Source organism: Apteryx rowi, unplaced genomic scaffold (assembly GCF_003343035.1).
Source record: "Apteryx rowi isolate R43461 unplaced genomic scaffold, aptRow1 scaffold_17, whole genome shotgun sequence".
In the NCBI taxonomy this organism is placed as follows: domain Eukaryota; kingdom Metazoa; phylum Chordata; class Aves; order Apterygiformes; family Apterygidae; genus Apteryx; species Apteryx rowi.
In genome coordinates, this window is record NW_020447974.1 from 1161097 (window position 1) to 1182405 (window position 21309).

Genomic DNA, 21309 nt, shown 5'->3' on the forward strand with positions numbered 1-21309 from the left:
GTGATTGTGAAACAGTTATCAAGTTTGATCTGTGTGAATAGAAATAGTCACTGAATGATAGTAGGCTTGATGTTGTTCTAAAACTCACTTAACTTTTTATAGTATCTGATAATAAAACACTACTTAAAATCAGAGCTCTGTTATGTACAGTATGGCAAGCGTTGAAACACTGCTTCACCACTTGTAGTTTTCAAACATATGGAGAGAGGAAATGGGCCTTATCATGCAAAAATTCATTCAGATAGACCCACGGCATAACAGACATAATAGGTATTGAGAACTGCCCTCAGATTAACTAACAGCTCAGATTAACTAACAGGTCTGTAGTCCAAATGTGAACAAAAATAAGTACTGTAGGAATTTGAGGACTAGGTTCACTATTTGCAAAGCATATCGGAAAGAATACACTTTAAAATATAATGGAAAATAATTCTGCAGGCTTGCTTACAAAAAGTAAAAAATGAAACTGCTTTGTTTCTTCCATAGAATAATTACAGTAATCATATTTCTGAAATTTCAACCTATAAGTTCTACAATACATGCTATTAAAGAGATCAGAGCAGCATGCATTTTCCAGCTATCTACATGATTTTGTGTAATTATTTTAAAATTTCACTGACAAACAGTAGTTTAATTCCTTGAGAAATATTTGACTCATGGAGACCTATAATTATGAGATGGAAAATCAGAGAGTAAATTATCACTATAAAAAATTTTTTGTGTGTGTGAAATAAGCAGAAAAAGATGCACAATGTGTATGAAATGGCAGYTTATTCCCAAGGACAAAGAAGATTCAGTGAATTTCTTTTTAAAGTTCTCATACAAATGAGAAATACATGGACACTGAAGTACCCTTTTTAGTGTTTTATGATACGGAATGATGAGGAAGGGGATTTAATCAGAACATTACCCCTCATCTTTCTTTTTCCAAAAAGCTCTAACAATTTCATAGTTTAAAAGCTACAATGAATATAGAAATCAGACATTCCATCAGACATTCCAAAGATTCATGCCACTAAGTCATTTCATGACTTAAAAAATAGAAATCCTGTTTCTATGCATCTTCAAATGCCCAATTTTGCCTGAATTTACAGGTGGCGTGGGACTGCACTTCACTATTGTGTCATTTTTTGTACTGTGCCAATGGCTATGGAGAAAGCTTTCAAAGTAACTTAGCTACTTATAAATCATTCCATTTTCAAAAAATGGCTCAGAAGTGAGCCAAATGTGCAGCTCCTCCTCTTCTTGATCACCAGTCCCACTTCACTACCTTTGGCTGGAACACACATTTATTTGTTGATTGTATGCAGTTTTTAGATGCTACTGGCTGGATCTACTTCTGCCAGACCTGTACCTGAGAACAGTGATCTAAGGGGCACAAGGGGACCTATGCCAACATTAGTCCATTTTTTCATTTTTTCCCCCCTTTAATTAGCTTTTCTAAGCGAGGACTTGGACAATTTTTCTTTTTTTCCTGTTTGTTTATACTTTAGCTGACTTGGGAGGAAAAGCCAAATAAAAAGCCTAATGTTCACTGGTTATTTGGCTTTATCAAAGCATTTTATCCTGAAAACCCCATTCTTTGTGTTACACAGCATAAAAACTGAAGCTTACTGAAAATGGAAAGTCTCTGTCAAGCAATGTTGTCATTAAACCAGGACCCGACTAACTAATCATTAGGCTGGTAGGGATACCAATGAATCTCAGGGGCTATACTACAGTTTCCAAGATAGCTCCGTTTACAAGAAATGCGAGTGGCAATGTAGGTGATCTGTTAAGGACCAAGTCTAATACAAGCCTACTAATAATAATTAAAAAACCTGTGTATGCAAAATCCTTTTAAAAATGTTTTCCAAAAATTTCCTTGTTACTTTAGAACTCCTCTTTGCCACTACGAAACTCTGAGCAGTTACCCCTTGAGACTTGCATCTTAGCTTGACTAGCTGAGCGAAGCCCATTTGACCTTTTAGAAATGACTAAGCCTACCTCACAAGACCTCTCTTTTATACTACTGGCTCTGTTTACGTCAGTGGGTATGGAGCAGGATACGGCTCAGTGCTTTTCAGGAGAAGCAGTATATGCATAATTAGGGAGGGACTTCCCCTCCTGCTATGGTGCAGGGAGGGGGTTGTGTGGGTGGAGGCAGCAACTGCAAATCTCACTCTCTGAAGCAGAATTGAGCAATTAAAACCAGTAGGAAACAGAATGTGATACTTAGGCAACTTAGGGAGAACTTGAACTTCTTTCCCCAAACCAAGGTGAGATGGGAAAATTCTACAGTTAACCAGATAATGTAGAGCTGTGGGCACTTGCCTCCTGTGTAATACCAGCAGTAATGCTTCGTATCCATTACCTGATTCTCAGCTGGTCATCACTAGTGCAGGGTGAAGATGCTTACAGAACCTCTGTGCAGGACTCTGGGATTAGAGTTTTTAGAAACATGGAGCAGTTATTTCAACTTTTATATTCCTTGGTATTCTTAAAATTACTATCACTGCTAAAGCGTATCTAACACAGTAAGTTTTGGATATCTGTTTAATATGGCAGCAAAATATGGTAGAGAAAAATGTTTTGAATGACTTTTTGTGCATACTTTTTTATACCTTGAATATATTGTAAATATTTTAGAGGAAATAAGTAATTATTTTACATATGTTAATACTTGTGTTTTAGCATGATAGTTTTATGCATTTTAAATTGTTTCGTAGACCTAAAGACAACTTTAGTATGGGTCATTCAAATGTTTTGGAAAATGGATAATTAGAGCTTTTGTAGTAATCAACTACTGCTAGATCCAACTTTGGAAGGGAAAAAAAAATACAGTCCTGGAATTAAATACACGTGTGTGGCTTCCATAACCCCTAAACTTCTGGCCTTGTGCTGTTTGAAAAGCAAGGCAAAACTTGGCCTGAGCTTGATTCTTTTAAAAAGTAATCATGGATTCTGCATCCAGTATGACATCCCCAGACAACAGGGCTATTTTGTGAATCTGGTTATACTTTAATGTATTCAAACTGTGGCCAGAACATGGTTCTGCTGTGCAGAAGGAACAGGTGGTCACCTAGAGCAGCAGTGATTTAGGGTAAACAAAATGTTTTATGTTTATGTTAACATATGTTAACATATGTTTACCTAGGAAAGATGAGCATTTCTTAATCTGGCTGTGGCTGAGAAAGCCATATAACTTTCACCCTGCTGATGATCTATTTTAGACATCCTGATTCTTGTTTGTGCTTCTTCTTGGTGTGAAAACCATCTCCAGGAAAGGCTGTCTTTCTTTTGGGTGCATGGATAAGTCATTGCTTTTCTGGATGTTGTTAAGGCCTCTTCCTTTCATTGTCTGTACTCTGCACCGTCTCAGAAGAGTTACCAAAATCGCTTTCATCATTACCATGGCAATAAACTTTCCTACACAGCCCCGAGGGCCAAATCCAAATGGTTGGAAATAACGTGAAGGAACCTGCATAGAATAACATAAGGAACAAAATTGTAAGACAAATTTTTCTTCAGGAAAAATAGCCAAAATTATGATGGAAATTTATAGTAAATATTTTCTGAGAAAACTTGTGGGAAGAACCTCTTTGGAGCAATTACTTTGTTCCTTATTCCTGAGTTATTTCTTGACCACATGGACTGTTGCTTTGTTTTTTCTTACCCTTTATGCTGAACACCCCCTCTTAATCAAGGCAGGCCAAAATACAGAAATACCTACAGGAGATATGCCATTTTAAATGCTAAGATAGCAGAAGATGTAAAGTTAAGCAGCTGAATTCTGTGTGTGTATTTCAGTCTGTTCATCTAGTGAACTACAAGGGATCTTACCATAAGCTGTGAAATGGAGATAAGCTTTAGCATACATTAAAGTTCATTAAAAACGTAAGTAGTTCATAAAAAGTTCATTACAAAATCCATAAATGTCTGAGACAAAGGCTGCTGCCTTGTCCAATGATAATTATAAGGTTATATACATACTACAGTTGTCACTAAAAAGCTAGTGTGCCTGTGAATTAATTTGTCATACAATATAACAAAGAAAATTTTAATTAGCATCTAATGCAGAGATAATGTTTTTAATTCCTGTCCTATCAATTAAAATGTCAAAGGCGGGATTCTCAAAACTACTGAAGAATGCACAGCCAGTTTCTGCTGCCTTTATTGATGTTGAATAGATCAGTTCTTCAAAGCAGTCCCAACAATGTGAATAGGACTGCTTAAAGGAAAGCTACTTGTTATGAAAAAGAAAAAGTAAGTCTGGCTATAACTAAGTTATTGTTCTTCATTTGTGTACTTAAAAAAAAAAAGTAATTTACTAGCTGTGTTCATCTGGTTTTCTATTTAACCCAAGAATTTAGTAGGAAAAGTTGCTTTGTATTGAATTATTTAGGAGAGTTATCCTTTTTTTTTTTTTCCCTTCCCTCCTTTGCAGTCTGAGAAAAATGCCTTCTGTTTAAATTACTTCAAATAACAAACTGAGATGTGCTTTTTGATGGATGATAGGTAAATACAAATGTTCATAATACAGAGCAGTATAGCAGCTGGCAGTACAGCACAAAGGCAAAGGCACAGCCTGGGAAAATGGAATAATGTTTAGAATCTAACAATGCAATCTTATCATAAATAATGGTGTGGGTTGCTATTCACTTAGAGAACTGAGTGGAAATTGTGCCTGCTAGAATAATTATGTGGCAAATAGAATGCATCAAGTCAGATAGAAAATGCGTGGTTAAATATTTGGTCAAGGGGAAAATATTTTTAGCAGCAAAGTGTGCTTATAAAATAAGCAAGAAATCCATTTTGATAGAAATAGCTAGAATGAAAATAATGGGCAAAACTGAGGAAATTATTCACAGTGAATAGTTAGTTTAATAAACTTAATCACTTATCCTCTTCTTGAATTTTATACAATGTCTTTTTTCCTGATTTGTTGTTCTTAGTACTCTGTGTAATTTGCTGTGGGTAATCAACTAGCAGTTTAGAAATGTTAACTTTTTTTAGTTCTGACTGTGTGTGTGGCATACATGATACCTGTGTGTTTTTGGCAGGAAAACTGTAGGACTTAGAGGCATGCTTCTGGCTTGAACATTCACATCTTTTGTTTCCATATTCTCTTAAGTATTTCTTCAGTAAGCCCATTTTTGGTGCATCAAAGTGGGCCATCTTTTTATTTCTTTAAAACAAATCACTATTTATGGACACCTATGTGTGCAGCTTCTAACATCATTAAAAAAAAAAAGTGTTGCCAGGTAACAAAATGATTTCCAAATTCTTTTGGTTAGACAAAATGACAACTGTGAAAGTGGTGGGAAGCATTAATGTTTTAATTTCAACCCCATTTGACCTTAGTGTTTGATAGGCCATTAGAAAATACAAGGTAAATCTTGCATATGAGGAAAATCTGTGGATCTAGGATAGTAAGGCTAACCTTCTGCAGCTGAGTTTCCCTTCGTAGGGCTAAACTGATTACTCCCTCCACTCTTGCATGACTCCTGGTCCTAAGATCTTGCTAATTGCCTCAGAGAAGTACTAATCAGACCTTAATATTTCATAATTTGTACTTTCTGTCACTTGAATTGCAGTACCTTTCGTTCCATTTGCACTGGCTAACTTAGTCAAAAATGAGAAATGAAACTTGGAGTGCAGTCAGTCTACAATCTTTCAATACATTTTTAATCACTCCAGATGGTTATTACTGAACAAATACATTTTTGGAAAACAATTGTTAATCAATAAACATAACAGCAAAGTTCTGAATGAAAGAAAATAATCTGAAGGATGAGTTACAGTAATAGGGATTACAAAAAAAAAGTGCTATTGATACAGGACTCAGAACTATAGGCTAAAGAAAGTTCTAGTGCTGTTGGGATCTAGAGTAAAACCCGTATTAAAATTTTGTACTGAACTGGGACTGAATTACTCAACATTTCCAGTATTGAGCTGATAAGAACACAGGACTTCCATTTCAGTCCATAAAGGATGTTTATTTTCAGTTAGGAAAAATAAAGAAATTTCTATTTGAATAGAATGGGCCAGCTAGATTTTCCATCTCTCGGGAGTTACTATACCACTTCACCTCCCCAGACCTTCCTCCTACTGACTCAGCTCTGTGTACTGCTTGCATGGCTTTAAAGCCTCTTCGTATTTTCCAGTATGAGGGGATATAATGGAAACTGTGTGTGTTTTGGACGCATTTCAACAGAAATTTGTAATAAAAATTAAGGTGTCTGGGAAACTCTTAGTTTTCGATACCATCATTCTTTTCCAATTAAAAAACACTTTGGTAGGAAAATTTCCTGCCAGCTCTAATAATAAAAGAGCAGGATGTTTAGCTAGTTAGGCACTTAGACAAAGGGAAAACAGATTTATGATCAAAATAAGAGGAAGATACATTTTTCAGAAGAAATAATATCCCATCTCCTATACGAAAAAAGATGCAAAACTTACGTTCTTCTCAAAATTTTCAAGAGAAAACTCATTTGGCTTTGGGAAGAATTCAAGCTTATGCATACGTCCAATATTGAGAATAATGTTTGTTCCCTTTTTCACAGGATAACCATCAATTACATCATCTTGTAAAGCTTTTCGCATGATCAAGTCCACAACTGGCTGGTATCTCATGCTTTCATAAATGAAGTTCTCCACAATTTTTAAGTTTGGCATGTCATCACTCTGTATGTCTCTGTCACCTTGAGGAATAAAACAGATAACGAAGAAGTTGTTTATGATTTTCACAGCTTCATCATGCAAACAGCAAATCATTTTTGGAAGATTCTCAGTTCTTTGCATGGTAGGTAGGATCTAATGGCTTCCAAGTAGCTTGCTATGGGCTCACATACCAGGGAAACCTGGTATATTGTTTATCAGCACAAGCCCTAACTTAATAACTTATGATCTGCTCCAGAGCTCTTCCTTTTTATACATTATGAGTCTCTGTCTTGCTTTCTTGTCAATAACAAAACTCCAGAAGCCTTTCCCTGGCTCTGTGAGCTGCATACCAATTCCTTCGTATGACTGAGAGCAACAAAACAGAACCCAAAATCTTCTGAGAACTGACAGCAGATGGAATCTGAGAATAGTCTACAAGTGGGAGAAGATGACTTTGTAGGGACCTTACATTTTCACTGTGTGATTGGGCTTTGCTGGATGTACAGCTAGGTCCTGGTGTGATGTGGCAATTTCAGTTAGCCTGAGTAAGTTTCTCCTGGCGTGATTCCTTCAGCAGCGGTGCTAGTGCAGCTGACCAGCAACGTGCCATACTACCGGTGCGGGAGTGTCGCCTCAGTTAGTTACAAGCTACACGCAGCTCAAGAGCTACAGGTAGGTCACTGCAGTGGTAGGTTTCTGAGGTAAAAAGATATCCTTGCTACCCCAGTTGGTCATTTGCTGAAGGAAAGACAACAATGTTCTACTGCCTTCTCATTTCAAGGCTGCCAGAAAGAAGTAGAGAAGGTGAATAAGAAAGTAGTCAACTCTTATAACAATAAAATGTTATTTATTGATCTCAGTGGAAATGGAAACAACATTCCTTCACTCTTAGATCAAATAAAATCAAATCTACTCTTAGTGCATATCATTGATGTTTTACTTCCATATAGCTTGTCTCCCTGTAATATCTGTAGTGCTTTCAAGAAACTTCTAGCCTCTTTTCTACTGATGCCTGCAGAAAAGTCAGCCAAAAAACCTGCCTGCCAGCTTGAGTTTTCTTCAGAAAATTCCTGAATGCCTTCATTGTCCAGCTCTGCATTTCTAGAGGTACTACATTACATTTCTAGAGATTCTGATTCCCAGACTGAAAATTGAAAATTTTGAAATCTCTAGAGGGTTCTTTAAAGTTCCACGAATGGAATTACTGTTCTCCACCAACCTCTACTCTTTTAAGTTCAGGAAACTGCAAATCTCTGCTATTTTATTACATTTTAGCCAGTTGTTGAATTAGTGACATCTTAGTACTTTTTCCATTGCTTTGTTACCTTTTCATTGAAATGTAAAGTAATAGTTTTGAAATGTGAAGAAATGGTAGAATGTATTGATGTTTTGACATTTTCTGGAATGATTTGAAATCTGAACTTTAGAAAAAATAATTGTAATTCTTGCTTTTTGGTCAGTTACTCAGAAGTATTTCTTGGTTAAAAAAAAAGACTTAATATTATCTGGAGTCTATTGTATGATCTCTCAAATGAGAATGTTTATAAAATCAGAGACCTTTTTGCACAAAAGCAACAGTGCAGCAAAGGCTAGATGTTACTCTAGGAAGTTAACTATGTCAAAGACTTATAACTTATTAAATTAGTGCTATGTCTTCAAGCTACGCGATACTTTCTGAAGAAAACACTGATGTGTAAGAAATTGTAAGAGGTGGTTTATTTTAGCAAACTTTGAGACTGAAGTACTCTGGCACAGACAGATTTCACTGAGGCATTTTATAGTGATGGATCTGAGTCCGATTTTTGGCGTCATGTTGCATCTGAGCGCTGTTATGAAGTCGAGTATAGTTGTGAAAAGAACCGTTTCAGCTATATATTAGTGTAACTTTTTGCTGTTCTTATGACTTACAGGACTCAACGTTTTTGCTAAAGTCAGCAAGCTGATACCTAACTTCACAGTTTGCTGGATTCAAGGTTACAAGGTTTCAGGCCAGTGAGAAAAAGGGCCATACACAAGAAAAGAAGAAATGCTGTTTTTTAGCTCAACAGGGAGAATGTTGACAAAAGAATTTACTAAAATTTTAAGAGATCATTGAAAATATTTTCAAAATGAATGCAGCTCTTTGATTGTATTTAAAACTTAAATTAAGAGTTCCTTGGTAAAAGAGCAAATGATTTGTTACGCGCTTTTCAGTGTCTAACTGACCACAAGTAAATGCTGAATAAGGATGAATGAAATTATTTATCTGTATAATTCAGTAGGATGTTCAGGCTTTGACTGAAGGCTAGAGAAAGGGAAGAAGAGAAGTTTGGAATATTTTGACTGTGTTTTGAAAGGTTAGTCATTAGTACTTAAAGAGGAGACCAGTTTGAGATTAAAATGGGATGAGAGCAGAATATGATATGACATTTTAAATTTTGCTTAATCTTGCCATTCTGCAGTCATAGTGAAACTTAGTTGAACATGTTCTGTATATTCATAGGAAAATATCGGTGGTTAGAAGTATCTGAAATAAGTTTCTCCTTTTGCTGCTGCAAGGTAAATTGAGAATAATTTCACTGGAACTTGTGAGGTGACTGCTGATTTGCACTGCTGTTCCAGAGGGGTGAATTCAGCGCACGCTTTCTAACAGATTGTCAATTCTGATGATTCCTATTTGAAATTATCTTAAAAATAGCTCATCTTCTTTCATTTACTCTTGAATAAAATGCCTTTTACATATAATAATAGTTTTTACACTTTGCAGCAAATAGTCATGTTAGAAGAAAATCTTAGAATTTTCAGCCTTGGTTAATGGAAATCAGATCACTGCTGAAGCAAAATTGTATTCCAGCATCACCGACTTTGCAGCTTCTGCTTACCCATAACAGTTTCAATTTCTCTTATCATCTCCTCTTCCACTGCGGGGTGCTCTGCAATCAGTATTAACATAAAGAAGAGAGTCACAGACAGAGTGTCAGGAGCAGCAATCATCATCTCAAGCACACACTGGTTCACATTCTCGGCAGTCAGATCTCCTCGGTTCTGAAAAATCAAAAGGGGAAATGTTGATTACTGCCTCTGATGCCAACAGAAGGTCTTATAGCAGTAGGAAAGGAAGGATCTAGAATATATGCTTGAAAGAAGAGTTGAAATCCTGCCCTTCAATCTCATATGCTAAAGAGCGTTTACTTTTTGTCTTTTGGAGAAAAAAATGAAAACTCATGTTTTGATGGGTCTGTACAGTCTTACAGAAAAGCAAGGGTTTGTTTTTAGCTGAGATCCTTGTTGATTTGTTACTTTTCCTCACAAAGTTTTTGAGCTGTCAGGGATTATGCAGAGTTAGGGTCTACATATAATTTGGTGCCTTTGTGAACAAAAGGTGATATACCGAGATAAAATACAGAGGTTAGGGAGAGACTGGAGGACATTTACGAACAGGCTCCCTAAATACTGTTTAAGCCATTAAAAAAAAAAAAATCAGACGAGCACTTCTTTCTGAAGATGCAACTGTTCAATGTTTGAATCTCTCTTAGGGTATCTCCAGGACTAATTAATTTGTATCTCTTTGAGATGACACGACTTTCAGATAGATACAGGATTTGCAACTTAAATTTAGCATATTGTTATTGACAGGTGAATGTTAGAAAATTCAAAGTTATCAGTGTTTTGAATATATTGGCAATACCTGTGCAAAAATCAACTGGGATGCAAAGTCCATGTGATCGTCTAACTTTTCAACAGTGGAGAGCTTTTGTCGTTTCTGTTCTATTAAGATTTCCATTGCTCCTTTCAAATCCTTCCTGAAAACAGATAAAATCCGTATTGGTAAATATCTGCAGACTTTTGGTATATGCTAGGATATGATCAGAAACTTAGAGGTTATACCAATAAAAACTCTAGGAATGGGAGAAATTGTATTCTAAGAATGGCTACACGGCAGTAAAACAGGGCAGATTGCCTCTGGTATTCAACAAAGTGATTGCTGCTCTTGTAGTGAAGTAATAAGAGCACTGAATTGCTGCGTTACAAAAAACTACGTAATTGCAGGTCATATAATTGCAGATACTCCAGCAAAGAATAAGTAGAACAGTACAGATACCCTGGCAGTAAAAAACTAAGACCTATGTTAGCTTTGAAAAAATGTTTTACAAGGAATTTTATGGGCTGACTTAATACTGAGAGAAGCCGTATTTTCCTTTATTTGTTACAAATTAATTGTTTGTTAGTTTTGACTGAAATCTTATTTTTTTTATATAGAATAGATTGAAAGGGATGAAAAATGTCTGTACATCCTATTAATGACTGGAAGTTTTTTAAAGAGTTACTAACAGTTCCAAAGTTTTTGTTTATTTCCTTTTATTTTATACTGCATTTTATTATCACTTAGTGAATAAAATGAACCTAGAGAATGTGAAGCATAATTGTTAGAAAAATGCAGAGAAAACTATATTATATTGATGGTAGAGTTGGTCTATTTTTTCATATTTATATAGTTAGCAATACTTCATCAACAGTTTGTATTTCAGTAGTAGAAAAACAAAGTAACAATTTTTACTATTTTATTCTGGATTTTCAATTAGCTATAGATTTGAAGGTAATTTTTTTTAAAAAGTATTTTGAAAAAACACAAAAATTCTTAAATGAAGTCCTCAGGTTTTCCATTTTTTGTGTTTTTGTTGCTGAGTTGGAAAATTTGATTGGCTTTATGAGAGTAAATGCATTTAAAACTTCAAACCTGGTAAGGTTCTCATTTGAAATAACAAATTTCTTATCCATTGGAAACAGAGAACGGTCCTTCTTTCCAAGTTTATCAGCAGAATATCAGAAGTCATGGTATGCTGTGATTCTCCGTCACTTTAAAGTCCAACAATTTTTATCATTTTTGCAGTAGGAATTTATTAATATGTCCATTTTAATATGATTGTTTTTGAAACATGAATATTTGCTCATATGGACTTTCTAGTTATAACTGGGCAATTACAGTTAGCTAATATTAAAAGCACAGGATAAAGCAGTGATTATTTCCATAACATAACTGTCTAGGAAATGTTAGAGGGAGAAGGTAAATTCTGTTTATAAGGGAGTTATCATTTACTTTCAATGAACTTCCTTCCTTCTCTTAAATCCCTTATGTTATATAGTCGTGTCCAAACAATTTATTACATGCGCTTTATAACAAGTATTTTCTCAAACTAGATGGACTTTGAATCCAAAATGAATAAAGTGATTGCCATTTCTTTTTGTAGCCAGTTGTCTTTTAGCAGAAGAAAGTAAATGAGATCGTTGGAATAGAAGATGTGTTTTGTGTTTTCGCAAACAGGAAGATGACAAAAAGTATTTGTTCCTTATATAAGAAAAAATAATTTATCCTGAAATGAATTATCTTGCTAAACACCAAGTTTTAACTCAAAAATTCACATTGCAAACACCAATAAGCAGGATTATACCAAGGTGTTAACCCTCTTCAGTGACAATGTCATGAATTTAGACATGATTTCCTGTTTCCAGGAACCGATGATCTGTAGCCTACATTTGACTCTCCTTGACTAAGTAGCAAATGTAATTTTACTCCATAGAGTTACTTTTTCTTGTCTGTTTGAATTGAACCAGTTATTTCAATTTGGCTTCATATTTGAAGTGGTATTAGCTAATATTTTGGTGGGTAAATTAAGACTGAATAGGTAAAGGCTTTAAATGATCCCCTCAGATCAGCCACTTGTAGCACCAGCAGCAAATCTTGTTCTGTTGCTGTCTTGGATACGCAGATAAAGTGGACTTTAGCCAGTCACCTTTGCAAGTTTCACAATTTATTTATTTTCTAAAGAAGGAGAGCAAAATATTAAGGAAGATTTTCCTAGAAAGAAAGAATCTTACTCAAACAAGCTGTAAAACTGCTGATACTTACACTGCCTCTTCATATTTCTTGCACAGCCAAGAAATCTTAAAAAAGATATCAGGCTTTAATAAAAGTGCTTGCCAAGCATCAAAGTAGTTCTGAATCTTAAGCACGATGGCACTTTCTGAAAATAGAAGTTAACAAACAGCAGTACAAAATGAAACTTTAATAGCCAAATAACACAAATGCTTCAGAAAAATGAATAATGAGTCCCTGCTCCTACTTCCACTAAGTTCATGAGAATTTGATAAACATTTTGTTTTAATATGTGGTAGATAACATTAGGAAACATTGGTRGCACACTGTAGAAAAGGTACAGTTCTTTGTAAAAACCCATGTTAGGCAGCTAAGAGGAGACAGTGGTGTGACAACCAGAGCCAGATCCCCTCCCATGGGAGTGCAGAAGTAGAATTCTATTGCAGCATCTTGAAATGGGGAAGTCTACACACCTTGATAAGATTAATTCTCTCAAATGTTTTTGGGAGTGAAGAAAGAATAGAAGACTGAGAAACTGTAAGGTGAATTCTTCAAGGCAGCCATTTAGCTAGATGGAAAGATTTCTGATTCTTACATGCATATAATGCTGGGATTGTACCAGCTCAGTGCATAAAAATCTCTGTAGATGCTGCTATTTACTTAAGATGAGTGTGACAAGCTGAATACATATTTTCAATCACATAAAATTCTCTTTTATAACCAGAATCATCTATCATTAAATCAATTTCAATTAATGGTTTGATAATCTAAGAGTCTGCTCATGCTCTGTTTTCTGAAACAAAATTTTTGAGTGATTTCAATGAGAAGTTTTTCTTGGATATGCACTTTAGATCCATGCCAAGGTATATGAATAAAGCTGCCAGTACCATCCAAAGGGATCCCTAGAAAGAGCTTGTTAGATGTGTCAAGCATGATCCGTCTCATAAGATTCAATGCGTTGATGTTTCCCATTTCAGTGGTCACCTCCTCCAGCTTGTCCAGGTGATCAGTTGTTGATTCAACACAAATTGCTATCATATGCACAAGACCAGGACCTGATAGAGCTGAAACACATATGAAAAATGATCAAAAGACTGATGAATTTTCATACCTTTTTAATAACTTATCTATTGACAATAAAGTTGCTGATAAAATGTAAAGCATTATAATCTGAGTGACTGGAATATTATGGTTTTGAAACTTACTGATTTAACATCCTTTGGATGAAAAATGTAAATATTTTGAGTTAAAATGGCAAGGAACTCAAAGTCAAAACTTTGTTTGCGTCCAGCCAGTTTGTATCTCAGATGCATGTTTTTTGCAAGGTTCACACCATGTTAGAAAAAGTTATTTGGCATTTGTGCTACCTAAGGGAAGCCACCATACCCCTCTCTGCAGTATAGGCACTGTGGACAGCGTGTCTCGTTTGCTTGCAGTGACACTGAGCAGGGATGTTAGGCTGGAGATTTGCTGGGAGGACCACTGGAGTTTCAGAGAATATAACTTTCAGGTGCCCTTAAATAGCATGGCAGCTTTGCAGTAAGCTATTCAGAACCTCAAGTGACAGTGGACATAATGAAGCCTGGTCTGGCAGTATGCTGTGCTTTGGCCARCTATGGCCACCTATGGACAATGGGGATAGTGTCATGATGGTTTTATTACATTTTAAGAATTTTAAAACAAACAAAAGCAGTGGTCAGTTCTGTTGCTGTTTAATTCAGTGGGATGGTATGAAAGACTCCAGCTGGAACAGATTTAGATATTTTTTGAGTAATTTTGGAAATCTTGCCCTAAATACTCCATTTAAATTACTTTTCCATGTAAGAATTGTTGCCGCATGGATATTATTTTAGCAAATATATGGAGAGAAGTATTGTGTGTTTGTAATGGAGGTGATTGATGTTGTAAATATGAGAGAACTGGTCATTCTAGGAATGGGTAGAAAAATAATTTTTTTTCCCTGCTGTCTTCAACCAGCACACAATTTCTGATGTTTTTCAAAAGCAAAATCAAGTAGGAAAGGCCTAAGTGTCAGACAGAAGCCCAGACATCAACAAAATAATATAGAAAACTTAAAACAACAGATTATTAATTTCTTCAAGATCTTATGACATTTTACTTTCCTTATTCAGGTTTCAGATTCGCTATCATAAACTACTGCAGTCTCAGCTGATGAGAATCTTTTCTGAACTGTGAAGTTCAACAACAAAGCAATGAAGTGTGGTAGTTTTTTAGGAAAAATATTAGATCATTGGAAGTAGTTAATTCTAAAGATCTGCAAACACTGTGAAAATTTCCAGTTTGTGGAAACAAGGTGAGTCCAGAAATTACAGATTTAAATAGTAACACTACATGTTTTAGGATTGTTGTGTAATTTCCTATTTGTGTTCAAACTAGTTATATTAATTAAATAAATCTTTATATTTCTTATTTAGGCTTGTTACTACATTGATTCCTAGTGTATTAAATGGATTAATAAATAGTGCTGCTGTGCACATCTAAATTCATTTTGAAACTATAAGCATGTTTTTTCAATTAGAGCAAGAGAGAAAATTCTCTGAACTCATTTGAAGCTGGGATGTGAAGTGTCAAAGATATTTATATAAGTGTCAGTTGAGTTAATACGAATGTTAGACTTTAAATGTAAAAACACTTGAAACTGTGGGCATCATTTAATTTTGTTTTAATCAGAAGGGATTAAAAATCTGCAAAATTATTTCAAGACCGTTTCAAATAACATACCAAGCAGGGTGAGTGTGAAAGAACACATGCAATAAAATATTTCTGTGGGATGTTTAAAGGGAGAAACGCTTTTTATAATTTAATTTTGAAAAGAATAAGCAGCGTTTCCTAAAAAGTAGACTGTATGCTAAAGTGATGCAGTATATTAATGCACGCTGATTTACCTTTGGTGAAAAAGGGTCGAATTTCTTTCCAGTGTGCTGGGTTGTTATTAAATATTATCCCATTTTCATACATGCCAATGCATTGTAATCCAAGCTTACTCCCAAATCGAGAAACATAGTGCCAATGTTTCATTACATGGAACACACTTGAGGATCTGGAAAAGAAAAGGGGTTAAAAAAACAAAACAAAACAACCCCCCCCCCAACCCCAAACCAAAATATTTCATTAATATATATGGAATATTTATTCTGACATGCTGTACTTGCTCTGAAATGCTGACCTGCTGTTTTGAGACAACAGTCCCAGTTTAGCAGGAGGTACAATACTTGACATTTGATGTTGTTCCTTTTACATGGTTAAAAAACTTGACAATAAGATGACTTCCGAAAGTATATTAGAGCAATAATTTATTCCATAAAGGTTTGAACCTATTTTTTTAATGAAAATGCAAATGGCTACCATAAGGTTTTAATCTCAACACTGTATACACATATGCACTCATAGAAACGAGATATACTGTAAGGTAATGGCCAATATCAGATGTTTCAGAAGATGAGGTAAAATATTTTAATGATATTTATATATATTACTGTACAATGGAATTCTTTTTCTAACCTTAGGTCAGTGGCATTAGGTTTTGGGTTTTTTCTAGATGTTTGGTTTATGGTTCCTTAAAAATTTCTGGCCGACATATGAAATTCAAATCTACTGACAGTTGGTGTGCTTTTTAAAAACCCTAGAGAAGTGCTCCTCAGGTGCTCAGACCACAGGCTGAAAACCACTGCCATAGAAAATTACAGATTGTATTATGAACTAAAACTTGACACATATATCATGTAAAGGATAAGGTAGTGTAACTGAAGATGATGTGTTTAACATTTATATAGGTCTCTAATCCTTTTATGTTAACATTGCAGTTGATTTCCCAACTGACTTCATGCATTTCCAGAAGTGTTAAACATTATGTACTACCAATTTCCCTTATCCTTGGCAAATATTTTGGGAGAAAAGGTATATCCATACATAGAAATTTGCTGCAAATAACTTGTCCAAAAATATGACATCTGTTACTTCCTTCCTTAGACAGGAAAAAAATATTTTTCTTGCTTGTAGGCAGTAACTGGGCAGGTTTTAGGGAATATGCTTCCTAATTTTCACTCGTGTGTTAAAGGAGCACAGACAAATTCTGCTCATCTTGATGTGCTCAGTATTTGTGTTATACAAGATATCAGAATTGTTTTTTGATGATTTAAAATAATTGGACAGTTGACAACAGACTTTATCATGTGTATTAAATTTTAGCTATACATTTTTTAGCTATTTGTTAACTTCCAGATGCATATAGAAAGCACAAATATGCATGCATCATTTATTATGCAGCATCATAATAGTATTAAATAGAATTATTCATACATAAAAATATTAAATTGAAAAAGAAACTTTATAATACCAAACATGTGGCATAAGTATTCCTAAAATAGAAATGTAGGGAAATTCAGGATATGTACTTCTCTTTTTTCAGTTGACAAACATTACTGGTTGTGACCAGCATTATTGCTTTAAAATATAATTTCCTTTAGAGGGAGCTAGCATCTTAGAAATGCTGATCTGATGACAACATGAYCAAATCAAAGCTAACAAAAAGAAATAAAATCAGATGAACATAGATTAAAATTGTACAGTAAGCTGCTTTCTATACCATGTTGCGCACTCTGTGGACCAAATCCCAGATTTCTTATTCTAGGTTAATTTATTCTTTAGCTATGCAAAGTAAGTGGGAATTTTGCTGTTGACTTCAGCAGTACCAGATTTTCACTGTAGTTTTGCATGAGCAGAGATCAGTTAATGCCAACATACTAAACGATACAAATGAACAACACAGAGTAAGGATTAGAGTAGAAACAGAGAGGAGTGTGCCTGCAGCTCCAGCCTTCCAAGGAGCGGAGCATATTCTCTTTTTAGTATACTTCCCCACATCTGCTTTCTTTTCTAATTTTCTTAAAGGCTTTTGGACATCAAAGAACATAATCTCATGAAACATTTCATGATCATGAAAACAGGGCCTTGAATTATGATAGCCGTCCTGAGAATGGAAAGGTGGGGAAGGCTCGTTCTGCTTCCTTCCATTCTACATATCTACAGAGGAGACATATAATAGAGTATTAAGGAATGATTTTGAGATATGACCTTGTATAAGCATGTATTCCCTATGAAACTATTCAGTGAAGTCCTCCAAAAGACAGTGTGTGTGACAAAGACTGCAAATCCTTCTCTGTATGCGTTACATCTCAATGTTTACAACTGATGTTAAAAAATCAGGTGACGTCAGTAGAAACAGTATACCTTTACTGAAGTTAGGCTATGTTTAGTTTTGCATTAAATTTATGGACCACTCTGAAAATTTGATTCTATGATACTGTTAAAAATGTTAAATGTTAAAAATGTTAAATACTAGTTCTCCATGTGCTGTCAATGCTTTTAAGCAAAAAATGTTTGAAGTGATGTACTGACTATAAGGTCTGATGCATCTATGGCATTATTTTTTTACCAGCATTTCTGATGAGTTGCTAATCAGGTAATGCAGGAAGTGTAAGAGAGTAATAAGAGTTTATATGATCAAAACATTATACATTATATTGTTATGTTACATTATATTATTATAGCATTTATATGATCCAAACATTATACAGACATTAGGTAATTAATCTTTATAAAACCTGTGTAGGGTAGGAGAGTAAATAGTTTTCCTGTCATGATTGCCTCCTTTTACAGAGGTAAAAACAGAGATGGAACAGACTTGCCCAAATCCACATGGCAAATCCTGTGATAGAGACTTCCATACTACGTTGCCTTTCGTAAGCTTTTGCATAATGAGAGAGCTGAATATGGATTGATATGCTAATAAAAAGATTGTGATTCTTATCCATTATGCATGGAAAACATTTCGTTACTTTTTTTGTTCATGGCATAATTCATGAGCATCCAGAAGATCCAATGCAAAAAGAAAGCAAACATCCACCGGAGGTAATAAAGCGATAGACTGCAGTTTAGCATTATGTTTAAAGCTGTTTGTAATCAAAATCTGTGATTAGCCCCATTAATTGCAGTGGAATTACTCACGATCCTATAATACTGCATTTGCTTAATTACCTTGCTGAACTGCAGCCAAAATCTTCAGGCATTGCTCTTATTTTAAGGAGAACCTAAATAAGAACAAAGGAAACTAAAAATTGGCTTAATCCTGCATTGCAGTCGATCAGTCTAGGTTCCTCTATAGTGTGTAATCCTAATATTACATGGAATAATGAAAGAGATTTTAAACGTTTTTTAGGATTGGGGCTATAATGCTTGATCTTCCATTCCACTAACAAAATGAGAAAATCCACATGGACTTCAAAAGTAACTCTTTAAAAAAGCTAAAAGATTAGAAAAAGATCTGTGAATAGCAGAAAGTAAAAGAATTATGATAAGATGATTTTTGAAAATATTAATTCTACTTTAGAAAATATAGGAAAAAAGGTTGTAAAAATATGAAAAAGTTCTTCATATTATTAGAGAGAGAAATATTTACTTGCTAATTATAAATGTTTCTTCACCGCTGATCCAAACTCTCACAAATTCTCCATATGTCTTATTGTAGTAGTTGCAGGCATTACCTACTCCCATCCAGAGAAATCTGCCATGTGAAATGAGGGGACCGATTCCCATACAGTATCCAGGCCCTAAGAAATAGGATAAGAAAAGCATGATCTTAGCAATGCTCAGTAACAAGAATACGTCTCTAAGCATCACCCTTTTCAAAGGACCTTTTTTACATTACAGTCAAGGTCTGCACTGGATACTTTACAAAAAATTGCCTTCTGAAGTTCTGTCTTGGAAAAATTTGCATCTATGTTGTTGAAACCTCATTTAATATCCATGGAAGCCTACAGTCTATTCAATGTGCATGCCACACACTATGTTCAATGTTTCTTTGTGCAAACTCAAACTGCTGCTTTCAGATTGCTTGCTTTTGAAGGGATAATGGCTAGATATCAGAAAGAAGAAATGATCTAGAAAAAATGTGTATAGTTTAGTCTTCTGTGGCTTTAACAAATCCTTTGAGCAATCTCGGCTGAATTTGTGTTGAAGTGCCATCGTAACATCTACAAAAGTCAACATCCTTTTGCTGTAAGTAAATTAATTACATTTCTTTTAATTAATGGTAATTAGTGGCAGAGTGAGAAAATAGATATTTAAAGGAAAATGCATTTTAGTCCTGTGAACTTATGAAAACAGCATACTAAAGTAGGAGCTAGGAATGGAGTAAAATGCATTTAGTCAACAAAGTTCTCACCTCCTTCTGCTATGTCTGAGCATCAGATTTCCCTCTTATAGCAGAAGAGAGAAAGTGGATAGGGCAGGAGATAATTTGCATAGTCACAGAATTCTTTTTAGAAGGAGTCTTTCTTTCTACACTGAAAGCTTGGTTTGCCCCTTATAATGTCTATAAAACATACCTCTAAGTCCATAAAACAAAACAAATTAAGTGCCTACAAAACTTCTGTATTTTATATTGTTTAAAAGATTAACAAGCTGCTTAAGATTCCAGCCTTTACTAATAAGAATCAGAAGAACCCAGGCTTGTTTAAATACCTGTAGATTTAAGGCAAATTAACTTAGTTTTCTTTTGTTGATCCCATCAAGCATTCAGACAGAATGCACAACCTTCTGTAAATGCCTTTTCTTCTTCTCCAACTTCACAAGGATTATAGCATATTGAAGGATACTTGGAAACGATCTCCTCTCGCATTAATTTTATTCAGGTGCCACTACATTGGGTTAAAATTACTGACTAGAATTATCCCTGATTTACACCATCACAAGATGTGCACACTGTTTAATTTATGCATTGGATCATTGCATTGCATCTGTTGGAGAATAGGCTGAATCAGTGATGCTTACCATAAGCCCCCCCAAAACATTACAGTGAGGGCCCTCTGAATGGGAAACCATTTGATGTTTTCCTGTTACGGAGCATCTTCAGTACCAAACACAGGGAGAAAAATTGATAACCTAATAAAATCCAAATAATTGCCCAGAAAATATTGTTTGTTGCCAGTAAAGACAATTTGGAAAGGATTAAGCTTACAACATGTAAAAGGTAGAAGTCCAAAATGCATATGAAAATATGAACATCTAGACTTGGTTAAAATGATATCATATTTTTCTAGCATATACACAATAAAGCAAAAAAGTAAATGTCATATTTTTATACAGCCAAGCTAACTTTACTATGGAAGGTAGAGCCTGTTAAATTTTTCTTTTACGAGTTATGTTTTAAAAAGCTGTGTTATTTAAACTGACTTACTAAATTTCCTTGACATGCAATTATTATTCAACATTCCCTTCTCACTTAAATTTGAGAAACAAGAGAAATGCTTTGACAGCTTCTGGGGGATACGTAGCTAAAGTTAGTTTACCTGGTATTGATGATGTTTCTTCATGATTCCATATTAGAAATAAAAAGCACATGAGAAGGAGTATGGGCACTGTGGCCACTGGCATCACATCTGGTACCAGGCTGGTGATGTAGTACATTGGATTCAAAGTTTCCAGTACCATCTTTTCCAAAAGATTCTGCTTTGCTTTATAGAGAAAAAGGTGAAAAGAGGCTGAGTTTTCCAAACTCAAAGATATATTCAGCTTTAGTGGGTACCTCGCAATCCCTTTGTAGGTCCTGTAAATGAGCAAATTAGCTCTTGTAGTAGCTTTATTTTATAATGAGACTGGCTGCCTGGACTGTTTGCCAGGACAAGCTACATCACAAGTCAAAACAGACATGCAGCAGACACTCTTTTTGCTTGGAAATCACAAAGCTTTCCTGACCTTGGTATTGAAGCTTAGTTTTGGATACTTTGGCTGAT

General features: G+C 34.9%; 1 protein-coding gene across 1 annotated transcript; it reads right to left on the reverse strand.

Moving 5' to 3' along the window:
* Positions 1-3135: 3135 nt before the first annotated feature.
* LOC112963461 (aromatase) lies at positions 3136-21226 on the reverse strand. The gene is made up of 9 exons (XM_026060529.1): positions 20866-21226; positions 18975-19125; positions 15403-15557; positions 13384-13560; positions 12530-12644; positions 10310-10424; positions 9504-9666; positions 6442-6683; positions 3136-3460 (listed from the first exon to the last, which is right to left on the reverse strand). The coding sequence occupies exons 1-9, from the start codon at positions 21005-21007 to the stop codon at positions 3209-3211; spliced, it is 1512 nt and encodes a 503-aa protein (XP_025916314.1). The 5' UTR covers positions 21008-21226; the 3' UTR covers positions 3136-3208.
* Positions 21227-21309: the final 83 nt, after the last annotated feature.